The sequence below is a fragment of the Thunnus albacares genome, chromosome 19 (genome assembly GCF_914725855.1).
Source record: "Thunnus albacares chromosome 19, fThuAlb1.1, whole genome shotgun sequence".
NCBI lineage: Eukaryota > Metazoa > Chordata > Actinopteri > Scombriformes > Scombridae > Thunnus > Thunnus albacares.
Window position 1 is genome coordinate 24984279 of NC_058124.1, and position 15956 is coordinate 25000234.

General features: G+C 41.9%; 1 protein-coding gene across 5 annotated transcripts; it reads right to left on the reverse strand.

The window, feature by feature from the left end:
* Positions 1-892: 892 nt before the first annotated feature.
* Positions 893-14790, reverse strand: LOC122969649 (polyhomeotic-like protein 1). Of its 5 annotated transcripts, none has more exons than XM_044335536.1 (15): positions 14506-14790; positions 12048-12172; positions 10436-10552; positions 9899-9970; positions 9674-9802; positions 9251-9415; positions 9050-9131; positions 7179-8164; positions 6511-6646; positions 6164-6360; positions 5967-6057; positions 4992-5079; positions 4130-4349; positions 2837-3053; positions 893-2728 (listed from the first exon to the last, which is right to left on the reverse strand). In XM_044335536.1, the coding sequence occupies exons 2-15, from the start codon at positions 12168-12170 to the stop codon at positions 2577-2579; spliced, it is 2775 nt and encodes a 924-aa protein (XP_044191471.1). In that variant the 5' UTR covers positions 12171-12172; positions 14506-14790; the 3' UTR covers positions 893-2576. The 5 variants fall into 5 exon arrangements, with proteins under 5 accessions (XP_044191471.1, XP_044191474.1, XP_044191472.1 ...); XM_044335539.1 differs by having other exon boundaries at positions 4130-4331; positions 10442-10552; positions 12048-12175; XM_044335537.1 differs by having other exon boundaries at positions 10442-10552; positions 12048-12175.
* Positions 14791-15956: the final 1166 nt, after the last annotated feature.

The window sequence follows — 15956 nt, forward strand, 5'->3', positions numbered from 1 at the left end:
AACAATTCCTTGATTATTTATTTGCATGATAGTATTGTTAACCTCTCCTCGCCGAACTCAGTCACTCCAAGATTTTGCAGTTTTTCTGATTATTGCAAGCAAACGCATTTTGATTCTGAAGCAGCTTCTCTATTAAAAAAAAAAAAAAGCCTTCTGCAGAATCCACTGTTATTTTGTGAGAAAAGTGCTACTTCTCTGGGAAAACAATGATTGAATGAACAAAGTTACGACAGTCTGCTTGTTAACAAATGTTACACTTAAGATTGCGATGATTTGGCTGAGAAATTGTGGCTCACATCACTTGTAATGTAGTACAAGTGCTTTTTTTGTTGTTTTTTTTGGTCTTGCCAATATGCAGTTGGACCTGTTGATTTAACACTTCAAAATCCTGGGGCGACTGTGAAATATAAACACACAGCTATCAAAGATTATCATCCTTTTTGAAAGATAATAACGTAATAGTCACAGTCACTAACAATAAAGCCAAAGATAGCTAGCTAAAAAGGTAAATACTGTTGGTAGTTACACGCTATGTGACAAAAGCTATGAGGAAGACAGCAAGTTTCCTTGATCAAGGTAGCTACTATTAAGTCACGCTTTTTGGGAAAGGCAACAGATGTCATTGCTTGAATTGTAAAAAAGTAAGCACTAATATAAAACAAGGAATGATATGAAAAGCAGTTAAAAAACAGACAATCCTCATCTAAACCTATTAAAGAGACTAGTGAGAAAAGGCCACAAGGTTCACAGAGAGAGATATATAACATGAGAAAAAACTTCTACAGTAAAAAGCTTAAACAAGGCAGTCCAGCAAACAAATGTGCATTTAAATATAAAGGCAAATATTACACTTATTACAGTATAGTTTAAGGTGTACCGATTCACACGCTCATTCATTCAGGTATGATTTTATTTCATCCATCCTAAACGTACTGTACTTGTAGGTCCATGTGGCTACCAGCCTGTTTTCCTAAACTTACTTTTCTGGTTTTTGTTCATGAATGTAGCTTAAAGATACTTCAAGTTAACAGCTTATCATCACATTTCGCTGCATTTCTTCATCTCCGTCAGCATTTCTTTCAACACTTGTCACTACACAAAATCAAGCCCGTGACGTTACCCTCCACTCATACACATAATTACAGATCAGGAGCAGCCGGAGTGTACCATTTTGAAGAAAAAAAAAGTGACAATATTGATATATTGATAACAAAAGAATCACAGTTTGTTGTTTTTTTTTAGAGTGGAATAAACAGAAAGTCCTCTGTTAAAAACACTTTAAAAGGCTGGATCTCCTGGAGATACAGAGTGAGAAACTCTTAATGTTAAAACGGTTTTAGAAAAGCGTTCCGCAGCAGCGGTTTCGTCTACTGTCGATGTGCTTTGTATGTAAAAACCATAGAGATGTAAGAAAAACGGTGCAAAAATCTGTATTTTCGCAGTATTTTCTTTTTTTTCACTTAAAAGGTTGAAATTCTCTCGGGAGACATTTGGGTTTTCATGTGGAGCATTTCTGCAGCCGGTACCCTGTAACTCTCACTGTACCCTGTAAGTTATAGAACAGGCCACAATTTAAAAAGTACGCCTATTCTTAAAAATAATTACAATGTTGAAAGTACCATTTTTTTTATCACATACATAACTTTAAAGATCTAAATAATCTGAGTGTTTTCCCTCCAAAATACTTTTTTTTTTTTTTGAAAATAGTCAACTGTAATCTTTGAGATATTGACTTGATATATAAATTTTGGTTCGACTTAAATGAAATCCGTGTTTTCTTTATTGCGTTGCTGTCCTAATTATATACTGAGAGTGTAGCTTAAATAAGGTGTGGCGATATTATCGGAAAAACAAGACAAAAAAAAAAAAAAAAAATCAGGGAAAAGCCATGAGTGTTTGACTTTTCTCAGCTGAAGCCAGAGAAGTGGGCGAACCTTTCAAAAAATACTTTTCCTGTACAATATGATACAATGAATGAAACAACAGCGCGTTTCCTTTTCAGTATATTCCCTCTCTTTTTGACTGTTTTGTAGTATTTTAGCAGAAGTGTAGCGAGAGCAGCACAGCTTAAGTCAAAGAGAGAACAACTTTAGCCCTATTTGCACATAACTGGTATAATTTGGGGAATCCTGTGCAATTACTGTAGATTTGACTTTGTCTTGTTTTCTGATTAACGCAAATGATTTTTGCATTAAAAATATACATTCACAAACAGCTATGCATTCGTCTACAGTATCTCTCCATTTTTTCACGACAGGCAGACAACTGAAATCCAAAAAAAAAAAAAGCAATCAAAGAAATCACAACAATTTTGGATTGCAAATGATTTTGTGTAGAAATAGTATTTTTTAGAGGACATGTATCACCAAAATAAATATGGTCATTTGCATTTGCAACTTGCGACACATGGCAGATTTGCAAGGTGCTCTTTTAAAAAAAAAATGGTGGTGAAGAGTGGACAAACCAACAACAGATTCAAGTGCCCCAGTTTGGGCTAAAGAGCGTAGAAGAAGAGTTTGGGGTAAATGCCCGGGGCTTGACTTTGAACATGGTGGATTTATGGAAACACACTGACATCAGTCTCTCAGATTGTTAATGTGGGCGCAGATCTTGAGGGCGGGACCCAGCTTGATGTTCATGGTGGACATGAGATGCTCCTCCTTCAGCAGCAGCAGAGCCTGACCGTCGATCTCCTGCGACAGGAACTGAGAGGCCAGTTCCTCGCAGCCTGTGAGGTGGGAGAGAAAGAAAGGAAGAGGAGGAGAAAAGAAAATGAATTCAAGAATAGAAACAGAAAGAAGGCTAAACAGATATTTCGCTTTAAAGATCTTCCGACCTTGTAGCGAGGAAATAAACTGTGACACATCCTCCACGCTCCACTGGGCGGGGTTCGCCGTCAGGCAGCTGGGCGCGGAACTCTCCGTCGGGAGCGGAGGAGGAGGAGGCGGCTGGTGGTGGCAGGAAGCTGAGGAGGCGGGCGAGAGGGACATGGGGTCGTCTTCGTCCTCCTCTACGCTGGACTCCTCCTCTGAATGGCTGGACTCTGAACGGCACTGTGGGAAAGGAGGAGGAGCGGAGGAAGCAGAGGTGAGCGAGGCGTTAAAAAGCGCTCAGAGGTCGGAGCCTGTCGTTGAACTGGACGTGTTTGACGACGTGAGACTGTATAAAGGTGATGCAGATAAATAAAGATAAAACACCTGGGAAGCAGCATCACAGAGGGAAGATAAGCGAGTCATCTAGAGATTTGTTTGTGAACCCTGCAGTTCCTAACAGCGGCCACTAGGAGGCAGGGTGGCTTTTCTTCTAACTGAATGATATTAATGGATCAATAAGTTGCATTTCAGCTTAAAAAAATGTCCATCCCTACAATCACACAAACACATAAATCAGGGATGTTTTCATTGCATTAATATGTGGACACCCCCCTGCCCATATACTTCCAATTAATTCCAATTAAAAGTGATCTTAAAGCTACTGCACAGATATATATTTCAACGTGACAAAGCCTTCCCAGAGGAACGGAGCAGCAGATTAACGCACATGGCTTTTGAATGACATGTTCAGTATTCATATATGGATGTAATGTACGGGTGTCCACATACTTTTGGCTGTACAGTGCGAGTTGAGTTTCTCGCTGTAGGTTGAAAACAAATATCTGACATTGACACGAGCTGATAAAACTCTTCTGTCCCCAACTAATTAAGATAGTGACGATGAAATCTTTCTTCCTAAATTAAAACTTATGAGCAAAGGAAGCCGACCACGAACCGCAACATCCCTTGTTTACATCATGCCGGGGACCTGTCTCTCTCTCTACTACAGCTTTCTAATAGAAATAGGCCAAAGAATTTAAAAAACAACCTATAGTGTGAGAAAAATACTAAATTTGTTCTCTGCACCATCTAAGCCCCTCTCCTCTGAGGTGTGGATAGATATCATCAACATCAGCTTTGATTATTTCGGGGTAATTAATTAAACATTAAAACAGCAATCACTTGCTGCTACTATACAATTTCACCTGCTTATTTCAAAATCTGGAGCCAATTCATACATTTTCCATATATATATATATATATATATATTCTTTTAATTCTGAGAGCTGTGTAGGAAACGTGCGCTCCCGTCTCACCTTCACAGGTATGGGTCTCCCTGCTATCTTGGCACTGGCTATTTCCGAGCTGGTCCTGCGTGGAACCCTCCGCCTGGCGATGCCTCCCTCCTCGTCCGAGTTCGAGAAGTGACCTTGGCCTTGATCCTGACCCGAAGCGTGATCTTGACCCTGGCCGTGACTCTGCCGCACGCAGAAGTGCTGCCTGAAGCTGACGTTGTACCTGGGGAACCAATACATACTGTATCGTAGACAAAGAGTGACATATACGGTACTGAAGCCAAGACGAGCAACACATACAGTTTTTATCTCTTTGCGCCATACGTGGTATATAATCTATACTCATGTAGTGGTCAAAGAGACAAATGCAAAGCAGAAGCAGAAAATGTAAAAAAAAATCATATGCTGACAGTTTCAAACAATGCGAAACAGAGCATTGTTCATATAGTGAAACGTACAGTTTAACATGATAAATGCAGTTTTGTTTTTGTTTTTTTTATATGGAGCAAATTTCAAAAAAGAAAAACATCAAAAAACTAACTGGACTGCACTGGAATTTGACATAAAAACAGACTAAATTCACATGCCTTTGCTTTTGAAGAGAAAAGTGAATGAAGTGACACCGTATTCAAACATAAAAACAACATGAGAACAAACGAAACATACATGCTGTGAAAGATCCAGCTGTAGCCACCTGAGAAATTCTGAAAAAAACTTGATTTTCTCTCATTCAGAAGTAGGAAAAAAAAAAACGTCTAAATGTGTTGCAGTAATTTCTCTTTAAAATATGTGTGAGGACAGGTTACAGCGGCTGTGGGTTTCAGGGGCTTTTTTCTAAGATGGCTTCCACTGAATATATTATATTTCATGCATGTTGAAGTACCTCTTGGCACAAGTCATGGAGCAGAACCTTTTGGTGCCTCTGAACTGGCTGGCAGGAGCAAAGTTTTTACAGTACTCACACTTCAGCACTGAAGGGGGGAAAAGTTCAGAAAGAGAAAGAGCAGGTGTCAAGTCGAGCGTTTCTAGAATTTGTGCACAAATAAATATGTTGAATCACTACGATGTTGCATCAGGAAACTGAGAGAAACAAGCTGTGAATGCGGGCAAATTGTTTTTAAATCTTGTTCCTTATTCTCGTATTGAGATAGGAGAAGTCTCCTGACATTTACTGTGTCCTGACGCTGCATCGCAGTCAAAGTCAGAGGTGGGAAATTCCCAACTCGCAGGTTGTAATTAAACCCTGCGAGCGTTTCCCGCGGCTCTGACAAACAAGGGTCAAACAAGGGTCATGTTGCGGTGATGATATTTGGCGAGGTTGACTGGCTAATTAGCATGGAGTTAGCTGTAAGTGCAAATTTACACTTCAGATGTTTGTTGTTTATCCTTTCATTATGTTATTTTCAGCTTTTTAGTGTCTGTGACCTGTGTGTCAAGAATAACACTTTGCATTTTAAATGTATTTTTTTGTTTTGGTTTTGCATTTCTATGTTTTATGCATTAGTTTTGAATCTGTGTGCTTTTGTTTCTTAGTTTTACTGGTGAATACACGGAAAAGTGTTTATGTGTAGATTTTTTTTTATGACAGAATAAAACCAAAACAAACCAAACTACACAGATGTTTTGAGAGATTTTACTCATATGATGCTAAAAATCCAATTCAAGTGTATTTTGATGATTCTTCATATTTTAAATTACAGTACTGTTGTTTGTTGGAGATAAACATACGTCACAAACCTCAACGATAAAAAATCCTGATCATGTTTCCCACTAGGACTTCTGATTTAAAGCAAAACTGAAATTTCCTACTCTCTAACATGTCTGGAAGGCAGCAGTACTTTCAGAGATGAGCTGTTACCTGTTGCTGTGGTAACGGTCTCTGATTGATTAGTGTCCGGACTGTCGTTTGTTAAATCCTCACCAGCCGAGTCCTTTACTGAACCACATACCTGTCGGTCAAACAGCAGAAAAAAAAACACTCAATGACTAGTTCAAGTATTAAACACGTCTCCTGTAGGAAAGTTGTATCAGAAACTACAAATCCCAGGTACTCACAGGGAAAGGCTCCGCCCCTTCCTGAATGACGAAGCCCTCTATGAGGTGAGTAAGGACATGCGGTTTAACCACGGCTTGAGGAGGAGGAGCTCTCTCCCCCTGAACGCAGCCCCCCCGCAACACCGACAGAGCTGGAGAGGGAGAGGAGGAGGAGGAGGAGGAGGAGGAGGAGGAGGCGGGAGGAGGAGCAACAGGGACTGTCGAGGAGGTGAAGCGTGGGGAAAAGAGAGGAGCAGTAGAAGAGTTAAAGCTCAAATATAAGTACTACTGTCGGTATCGGCGCCATTACACTTTGTTACAAATGTTTATGAGCTTTGAACCTTTACGTGCTTCTTTGTCGTCGTTACCTGCTTCGATGGGATTGGTCGGTAGTGCTGTGGCGTGATCTCTGACAGGCTGGAGCTGTGGGGGGGAGGGGCCATCTTCATCATTAGCTGAATTGGAGTCTGATTTACGTTTAAGTGAGCCTGTCATCTGCTTTCCCTGAAAAAAAAAAAAATGAAAGTATAAATTGATTATGCCATTTTATTCAAACCAATTAACGGCATATCTCAGTTTGTTGTGGTATATAAAAGAAAACAACACAGGAGAAAACACAAGACAACAGCTTTAGGAAGTCACTGTTTCAGTCACTGTTTTGCTCAGCATGCTGCATCTCCACTTGTTGCCAAGCAACCTCCAGATGATGACATTCCGGCTGTTGTTCACAAAGAACAACAGCACATAACTCTTCTTAAAACTACACATTTTGTTTGTGTATTAAACAAACAGCGTATTTTTTCCCTCTGCTTCCAGTTTTTATGGTAAGTTTATCTTCTCATCTAACTCCTGGCAAATAAGCAAATTTCCCAAAATGTCAAACCACTCCTTTAAACACTGTCTCTAAGCTGCGAGTATATTAAATTGTTGTGAAATTAAACTATATTTTATTTTCTGGTGACTCACTAAAACACTCTAAAATGACCCCTGAGAGTCCAAATATTCAATGTGGCCAATCGGAGTCTAAGCAGCTCACCTGTGGTGTCTGACTTCCTGCTGAGTCTCCATTGGTTGTCACACCAGCTGCCGCTCCTCTCTGCTCTTCCGCTGCCAGGGGGAGGGAGAGCGCTGAGCGAGACAGCGAGGGGGGAGGAGAGGAAACGGTGGGCGACTGGGAGGACGCGGGGCTCGAAGCCAGGGGTCCGTTCTGACTCGCTCCAGAGCTTTGATTAGCTTGCGGATGCACCTGAGAGACCTGAGCCAATGGTGGAGCCTCTTGGGGCAACTGAAGGGTCTTTAGTCCCACCCCTCTGCCCATGACCCCGCCCTCCCTGGAAGCGATGGACGCCACCATGGTGAGCAGGCTGGACGAGCTGGTGAGGACGGCGGCTCCGTCCTGGCTGCAGCTGCCCCGGGCCAGAGCAAGAGCCTGGGCGTTTCCCAGCGTGCTCTGCCTGGCACCCACGATCTGAACCGGTATGTGTGGCGGCTGGGGGGGCTGGGCGGAGCTGCTGGCGGGCGGTGGAGCGGGCAGGATGGGAGGAGGGTTTCTGGAAGGCAGCTGGAGAGGCAGGCGGAGGCCCTGCAGAGTTTTGGGTTGGATGGGGATCGGTCCGTTGCCGTGGCCCGATTTCTCGGCGCCGAGCGACGTCTTCTGCAGAGGCTGCACCACCAGAGTCTGAGCGTTGACGGCCGGTTTTATGGTCGCCGTGCCAACGGGGTACCCGTGGGGCTGGGAAGCCGCGTTTGACGTCAGCACTAAAGTGTGCGCTGCTGTGGGAGATGTGGTTACTGTGGTGAGGGTCCGGGTTCCGTGAAGCAGGAGCTGGGAGAGAGGGATGGAGGAGGTGGAGGAAGAGGAGGAGGATGAGGCGCCGGAGGAGGAGGCAGGGTGGGCTTTGAGGTTGGTGGGCTGAGGGTAGGTGGGGATCTTGATGTGGGGCGGCTGTGGCTGAGGCTGGCTTGGCTTAGTGGGGGACTGGGGGTTTGACTGGTGGGAGGGCTGGACCAGGGAGAAGGCAGCTGGGAAAAAAGACAAAACAGAGAAACAAGTTAGTCCAAAATTTATCACATTTAAACCTGCATTAACTGATTTTTTTGGACACTTGGGGGCTGATGGAGTCTCTGAAGGTTCATCAATACAAGCACAACACATTACATGTAATTTATTATTAATTATAGCAGTTTTAAAGTGGCTAAAATCAATATTTTTTATAATAATGTATGAGCTGTCAGTGTGTAATGTGTCAGTCATGGTTCATGGTGATGAACCTACAGAGAATTATCAGCGACTCTGCAGCTCTTCTTGGCTTTACGGAGTTTTATAATGAGTTTCAGCTTGTTGTTTATCTGTCCGGCTGCAACTTTACTGTTTTGGTTCATTCTCAGCGCTCTCATGGTGTCATTTTCTGCTGTTTTCAAGCTCTAAAAAGCCACTGTACACCACCTGCTCAGCATCAAACGGCAAACAGACACAGCAACTAGCCGGTGAACATAGTGGAGCATTTAGGAGCTAAAGAGCCAGATATTTCCCTCAGGAGTTGGTAGAGAAAACAGAGTGAATATTGGACTTCTATTCACCAGGTGGACAGAAACACGACTCCAAATGAATGATAATGTTGCTCCGTAACAGCTGGATGTGGAAATAAGCAGCTGTTTGCCAACAAGTTCAACATATCCGCTTAAAGGGTGATGATATGTCAGTGTTGTGTTTACTACTTGTTTCTGCTGAAAACTAATGGCTAAAAAGATCAGTTAATGCAGGTTTAAGAAGGATTAGTGCATCTGTTCATGACGGTGATCACGAATGAATCCGAGTGAACTTTTGCAGCAAATTTTGTGCTTTTTCCACGTCTGTGAAATCAGCCGGGAATGAACGGTATAAAAGACGTGAACTGAGCACTTTACCTGAGTCACTCCTCTCCGGGGCTTCAGTCTTAACACCAACACCTTTGGGACTGGACACACCTCGCATAGCAAGGTTCTGGACCTGGAGAGGAAGATGAAATCTTTGTGAAAACAGCGGGATACATTGCGGGACGGTGCCAGGCGAGGAGTCAGCGTAGCGTGAGCTGAATTTAAAAAAAAGACGCAAATAATGACGCAAACCTGATCGTTATCTGATTGGCTGCTGGAAGAGGAAGTTGGTGTCACTTCCTGTTGCTGTTGCTGAGCCTGGGGCTGCTGGGTAACGGTTGCCACAGCGGCGGTTGCCGTGTTGCCAGGCATAAAGATGAGCTGTGAGGAGATGGGGGCCCTCAGGGAGCGGTTGACCTACAGGGCAGAACAGTCATCAAGACACAAAACTAAGCCGATACTGGTGTCAAGTAGTAAGTGAGTATCGGCCCGTCAGTGGGACCCCGGAGGATTAAATCTGACTCAAATTGCTATAAAATCAGCAAATAAACCTTTCTCATCCTGCTTTAATGCTCAATACTTGTTTCCCAAATCACTAAAAATGCAGTAAAACATTACTTTGATGCTACAATATATAAAAAGTGATTACAATGTAGTCTTTGACACAAAACTCACCCTCAGATACATCTGTCCCTGCCCTCCCGCCGTCCCACTCAGCAGCACCGATTGGCTGATTGTGGACGTTGCCGAGGCGCCCATAGGACGGCTGCTGGTACTGGACCCTGATCCAGATGTTACACTGGCCTGAAAAATGAGTCATAAGCCATTATTTAAAGAAGTGGGTCATTTGTGGGGGGGGGGGAAACGGTGTTATGGTGATCCTGGTTGTCATGTACATACAGCTGTGGTGCTGGTGTTCTGAGAGGAGCTGCTGCTGGAAGGACTTGACTGACGACTGGCAGCCAGAGTAGCCTGTGAGGAAGAGGAAAAGGAAGAGTTTCCTGTCAACTTCAAACAAAAATAAATGTGAGATGTTTGCGAGGCTATCGAATAAATGACTGTGAGCCAAATCAAGAAGACTCACTGACGACTCCAGACAGAAGGAATCATTGCAACTGGAACCAATCTGCACATCTGGTTCTTTCTTTTAGTCAAATACATCACTTTACCCATATGAAAATAACACCAAACCAACCACAACAGACCAGCATCTTTTTCTAGTGAGGTTTTCATGGGTGTTTATTCTTGTGTACATGGTTGACAGGTGCTAGTTGCTGCTGAGTAAGTGTGGCGTTTTCTAATTTTAGTCTCTTTTAAGATATTTGTGACCTGTTTGTGAAAGCGGTTATCTGAATAATTCAACTTGAAAACAGCCTTTATGTAATATGACATAAATTTAGGGGCAGTATATTATGAAACGACATGACATGCACACACCTTTACCTGTTGCACAGCGGCCAGGTTCTGCAGCTGGGCATTGTTGATCTGCTGCTGCAGCATCAGCTGCTGGAAGTACTGAGCTGCGTTCGGCTGCCTCTGTAACGCCTGCAGGGCCTGGTGGGAGCGAGCGAGAGAGGAGAAAAATGAAAAACGAAGAGGCAGTAATGCAATTGAGAGTGAGATTAGAGAGCAGTAAGGGGAAGGAAGAGAGAAAGATGTACTGAAGGATGATGGAGGAATCGGGTAGAAAAAGAGACATCAAGAGGATGAAGGCAAATAATTAGAAGAGGATCTTGAAGGAAAGAGGACAGAAAGATGTAGAGGAAAGTATAAAGACAAATGTGTAGACCTGGGAAGAAAAAAGGAAGGACAGTATGATACAAAATGAAAGATTAGAGGAGAGAAACGAGGGCAGAGAAAGTGAGAGGGAGGGATGCTGTGGCAGTGTGGAGGCCTCCTGCCAGCTGCCTGATGTACGAGTGGAGGCTCGTATAGTAATAAGTCGAGGGATGAAAGCGAGCGCGGCGGCGGCGGTCTGGATTAGTGCGCGCAGGGTGACAAAGACAGATGGCTGTGCAGGGTGACAGAAGCCTGTGAAAATTACACAGAGGCCCCCATCAAACCAGCGGGACTGGTTTCATTCAATCTCCATCACTTTCTGTCAATCGGTTCACTCATAAATCAGAAGTTATGAGGACAAAACGGGCACATCCTCTCTCTCAGCCTCACTTATCCACAAACAGGTCGGCTCTTGTCTTCATAACAAGAGAAAAAGGAATGTTTGTGGAAAAAATAAGAGTAAATAATTCCTGATAATCCTCGATTTTGCCTCTCAGCTTTGCTTCTTATTCTAGATGCACAGTTTGGTGAGAAAGAGAAACCAAAAGATGAAATATGACACGGGCAGTTTAAGGTACAAAAAAAAAAAAAGAAAAAGAAAAGATTGTTCCTTACAGGGTGGAAATATATTTCAACTGGATAAAATATAGTTTGTGAATCCTCTCAAAGGTTAAAAGGTAATATTGTGTCATAAATCCCCAAAAAGACACTAAGAGCCGAATGATCTCAAGGCATTTAAAACAATGAATACACAGCGAACAGGTACAACAGAGAAAGCAGCTGACAAAACAACATCAGGATAAATGAGACTTAACAATGGACAGAAAAGCTAATAAACACTATTTATAATATTCTAAATGTTTTGGTTTACTGTTATTTGATTATTTTTTATGACTGGCAGGGCCTCTGAGCACTTGATGCATGTGTTGTCGTCATGGACACCACCACAGATCGGCTGAGTCAGCACAGAAAATAAAAACACACAAAAGTTGGATTTAATGAGTTTGTTGTAATTATTGTTTTAATTTGTGAAATCAAGGGAGTGAAGCTGTTGCAATATTGACAACTAATTGTGTCCCTTATAAATATGGATAAATATCAGCACTAATGGAGAGATTTTGATTCGGACAAAACTCAAAGGATGTCACTCTGATGATTTTTTAAACGCTTTTTCGAGCCGACAAGAAGGAAAAAACATCAATCTGGACAGAACGAGAGCTCTGACAGCTCAGGCCCACACATACACACTAACACACACACACACGCCTACCTGCACCGCCTGTCTTTCGTACAGAGACATGGAGTTCATCGGAGAGGGTCGGGAGCTCGTCCCGGATGCTGCGTTCCCATTGGTGGAGGCCCCCTGCTGGTTCTGCTCTCCATCCGTCTCCATGGCTGCTGAGAAGGAGACGGAAGAACAGGTCCGTCAAACACAGAGTGAGACACACACACACACACACAAGCTTCACTTTCTCTCTGTCAGAGCATCCGGCTGATGAAGAACCGGCCGTCAGTGTTCCTGACAAACACCGTCGTTCGCTGAGCCGAGACGCTGAGCAACACTGAGTCAATGTTTTACCGAGCGGCTGACGTTAACACTGACTGATGCGCTCCTGCTTGTACTGACATCAACATTTTTACGTTGACGATAAGTCATGATAACTTTGAATTTGTTTCCTAAATGTTTAAAATCAGCAGAATCAGGGCACTAAAACGCAAACTAGTGAAATTGTACCAAGCAGGTTGTACCTTATTTATTTTAGGATGATTTTTCATTTAAAAGACTTTAAATCAAACATTTTTTTTTTAAAAAAATCTGAAATTCAAACTTCTCTGTAGCATTTCTAAAACGTTTTTCCTTTAAGTTCTGTTCAGGGAGGAACCACACTAGTGACAACTGTGTGTTTCATGATACACGACATTTACAATATTAATTACAAGCTGTTCAATAAACAATGCCCTGAAAAGTTTTTTCATTAGCACTAAATGCTGCATGCATGTGAAAAACAAATCCACTTTTCAATACAGATTCAGAGATGTGAAAATAAATGCAAAACAGAGAATTCCAAATGCAAATGTTATTTGATGATTATTAGATTAATCAATTAGTTAATTAATGTATTAATTATGTTATCAGACTAATAGGTTTTATTCATTTGTGGTTCAGATGATGCAACTGTGAGTGCCGTAATTCATTCCCCAGTTATCATATTATATACTGTATTTGTAAATCTCGTTTTTATGTAACATGTAACACATTTGTTACTAGAACTGAGACTTGTTTCTCTCTGTAATATAATATCCAATTTTTTTATTTTTTTCTTAAAAAGGGGGGAAAAAGCAATATGCTACCCCCATAAATCAGTCAAACACATGTTGTAAAGGTGTAATGATTCACAAAGTTCATGATTCAGTTTGATTCTGTTGTATTATCGCTGCTGTGTAGCAGAGCCTGACTGATATATCAAATATTAAATATATTATGTATTAAATATTAAACATAAAAAGACTAAATCAACCAGTATATCAACCAGTCAGAGTTTCCCACAGGTTGAACATTAGAGGTATTGATTGATTGATGAGTGATGGATCCAACGTCTGACACCTACCAGCAGCACATTCACAAGTGTATGATTAGAAAATACAGTTTTTCAACTCTTTCTTTGACAGCGCTGGACGTTTGAGGCTGATACTAATATCAATATTTAATGGTTTGAAATATATCAACATTTTAACGATATAAACAGCAACATATCAGCTGATGTTGACCATGAAGAAACATTTTTGATAAAGATCTCTGACATTTGGTTACTAGAGAATTGTGACTATATTATTATACTAGATATGAGCTGAGAGAACCAACATTACAGTTGATAAACTTATTCATTATTACTTCATGGATTAAAATACATCAATATGCAAACATATCTTTGGTATTTCTGTACTGCAATTTTTTTGTAACTTTTTGCCTGAAATACAACCAATACTGATACGTCTTTTATTACCTAATATATCAGTCCTGTTTTTTAAACTGTACATGAATGCAACATTGCACAGATTTACCCCGTCTGCAAAAGTCTGCAGTTGCAATCAGGATTTTGAAAGAAACTAAATAAATACATCAAATCTTTTTGGATTCAAGAAAATCAAGACGGGTGGAACAAAAACATCTTATACGTGTAAAACTGACACACTGCTTCTTCTTTATTTTCTTTCTTTTCTCCTTTTTTTCTTTTTTTTGTCACCAAATGAGCCTGAAAACCTTCAGAACTTGTTCAGGATCTGGTTCTGACCTGCTCAACTCTCTTCATCTTTGTTTTCATTCACAAAAAACACTCTTTATTTCTCTTTATTTATTTTTGGCTTCTAGTTTAACATCCTCAAGATCAATTAAGGTCTACTGTTGATTTATAACCTTTTCATCCCTGCAGTATCTTTATCACCCCTCCTCCTCCTCCTCCTCCTCCTCCTCTCCCTCCTCCTCCTCCTCCTCTCACACCATCCTGTCCCAGCACGGCCAGTCTGTTCGCTTCACAGCCTGTAAAAGCCGCAGCTGCAACAACCATCCGAGACACAAACACACACATAACGTTAGCTGGCTGGCCGGCTGCCCTCCGTGTAATCAGACCCGTTAACGCTGGACCAACCGGAGGCTACTCCTCCTAGCATCCCGTTAGCCGCTGCTGTCTGGCTCGTTAACGAGGGGGGAGCTCACGGTCCGTCCTTACCGTCACCGGTCCGGGGTCTTCAGCCTCCTCCTGCACCGGCTGCCGGCGGTGAAACGACTCGGAGCGGCTGGACGGTGTGCGGAGCTTCTTTCTAACGTGATGTTTGTTGTTGCTGCTTTCTGGTGCTTTGCAGGACGGCGGCAGCAGCGGCGGCAGCAGCAGCAGCAGCAACAGCAGCGGCAGTGCTTTCAGTGTTTTGCATAAATTTGCAGCTGATGTGTTGTTGGAGGGCAACGCCTCCTTTTTTCCGCTGCTCTGCCTTTTCCGGCGCGACGGAATGACGAACAGGCCGGAGAGAGAGGGGGACTTTCCCCCGGTTCATGTCATCAGGGCCGGACCAAGCCCTCCTGGGGTCCCATGCAGGTATCTGATAAGCCCCTCTCCTCAAATGTGCACACAGTGATCTGGATTTGATTTGATTTATGGACCTTCAGAATACATCAATCTGAGGGATAAGATGGTAAACCAAACCAAAATGTTTTATTTAATATAATCAATTAAATTTGTTTAAGCAGTGGTTCTCAGAGTGAGGTCCTCTAGGGGTCCTTGAGGGGGTTCTAGGGGGTCCACAGCAAAAAGGGGAATCATTTATTTGCACTACAATTGCATCTATAAGTAACACAGTGACATACACTCTCTGTAATAAAACATCTAAAAGCAAAAATCTTATCAAATGGGGGTCTGTGGTCTAATTTGTGTCAGTTTAGGGGTCCTTGATGTGAAAAAGTTTTAGGACGGGTTCACGGTTTTTCAAGTGTGTCTTAAAACATCAGTCAGGTGTCCATATGAACAGTGAAAGAGGTTTTCTTTGCTGTAATCATTCCTCCTGTTCATACTGGATATTAAAAGATCCTTCAAATGTGCTTTCAATGTAAGTGATGGAGGCCAAAATCCACAGTGTGTCCACACAGTCATTCAGTGCAAAAATGCATTTAAAAGTTGATGTGAAGCTGATATGAGGCTTCAGCAGTCTGAGTTAGTCACATCAAGTGGATATCTGACACATTTACAGTCTTTTTAGCATCAAATTCCCTCTTTGTGTTTCTCTGTTGAGCTGCGGTGGAAGTATAGTAACAAAAAGAGGGACTTTGGCACTAAAAAGACTAAAAAAAAACGTTGAAAGATATCTGATTTGACTCATTTGGACGAAAGATGGAGACAGTTTTTAACACTGTCTGACCTCAGAAATATTGGAAACTAAAAGCTAGGAGGGGAAAATCAATTGTTCATTTGTTTTATTTTTTCCTCCAGTTTTTTTTTAAATACAACATATATACATATATATACATACATACACACATGCGCGTACATAGATTAGTTTACCCCAAACTTTATCAAATTAATCAGGAATTTTCCTTAAATTATCCATAATTTTATGTGCCTGAGCTAAAATAACAGTATTTTTGTTCTGAAACAAACTGATAAACTCATCTTGATGTGTCCCTTTGAAT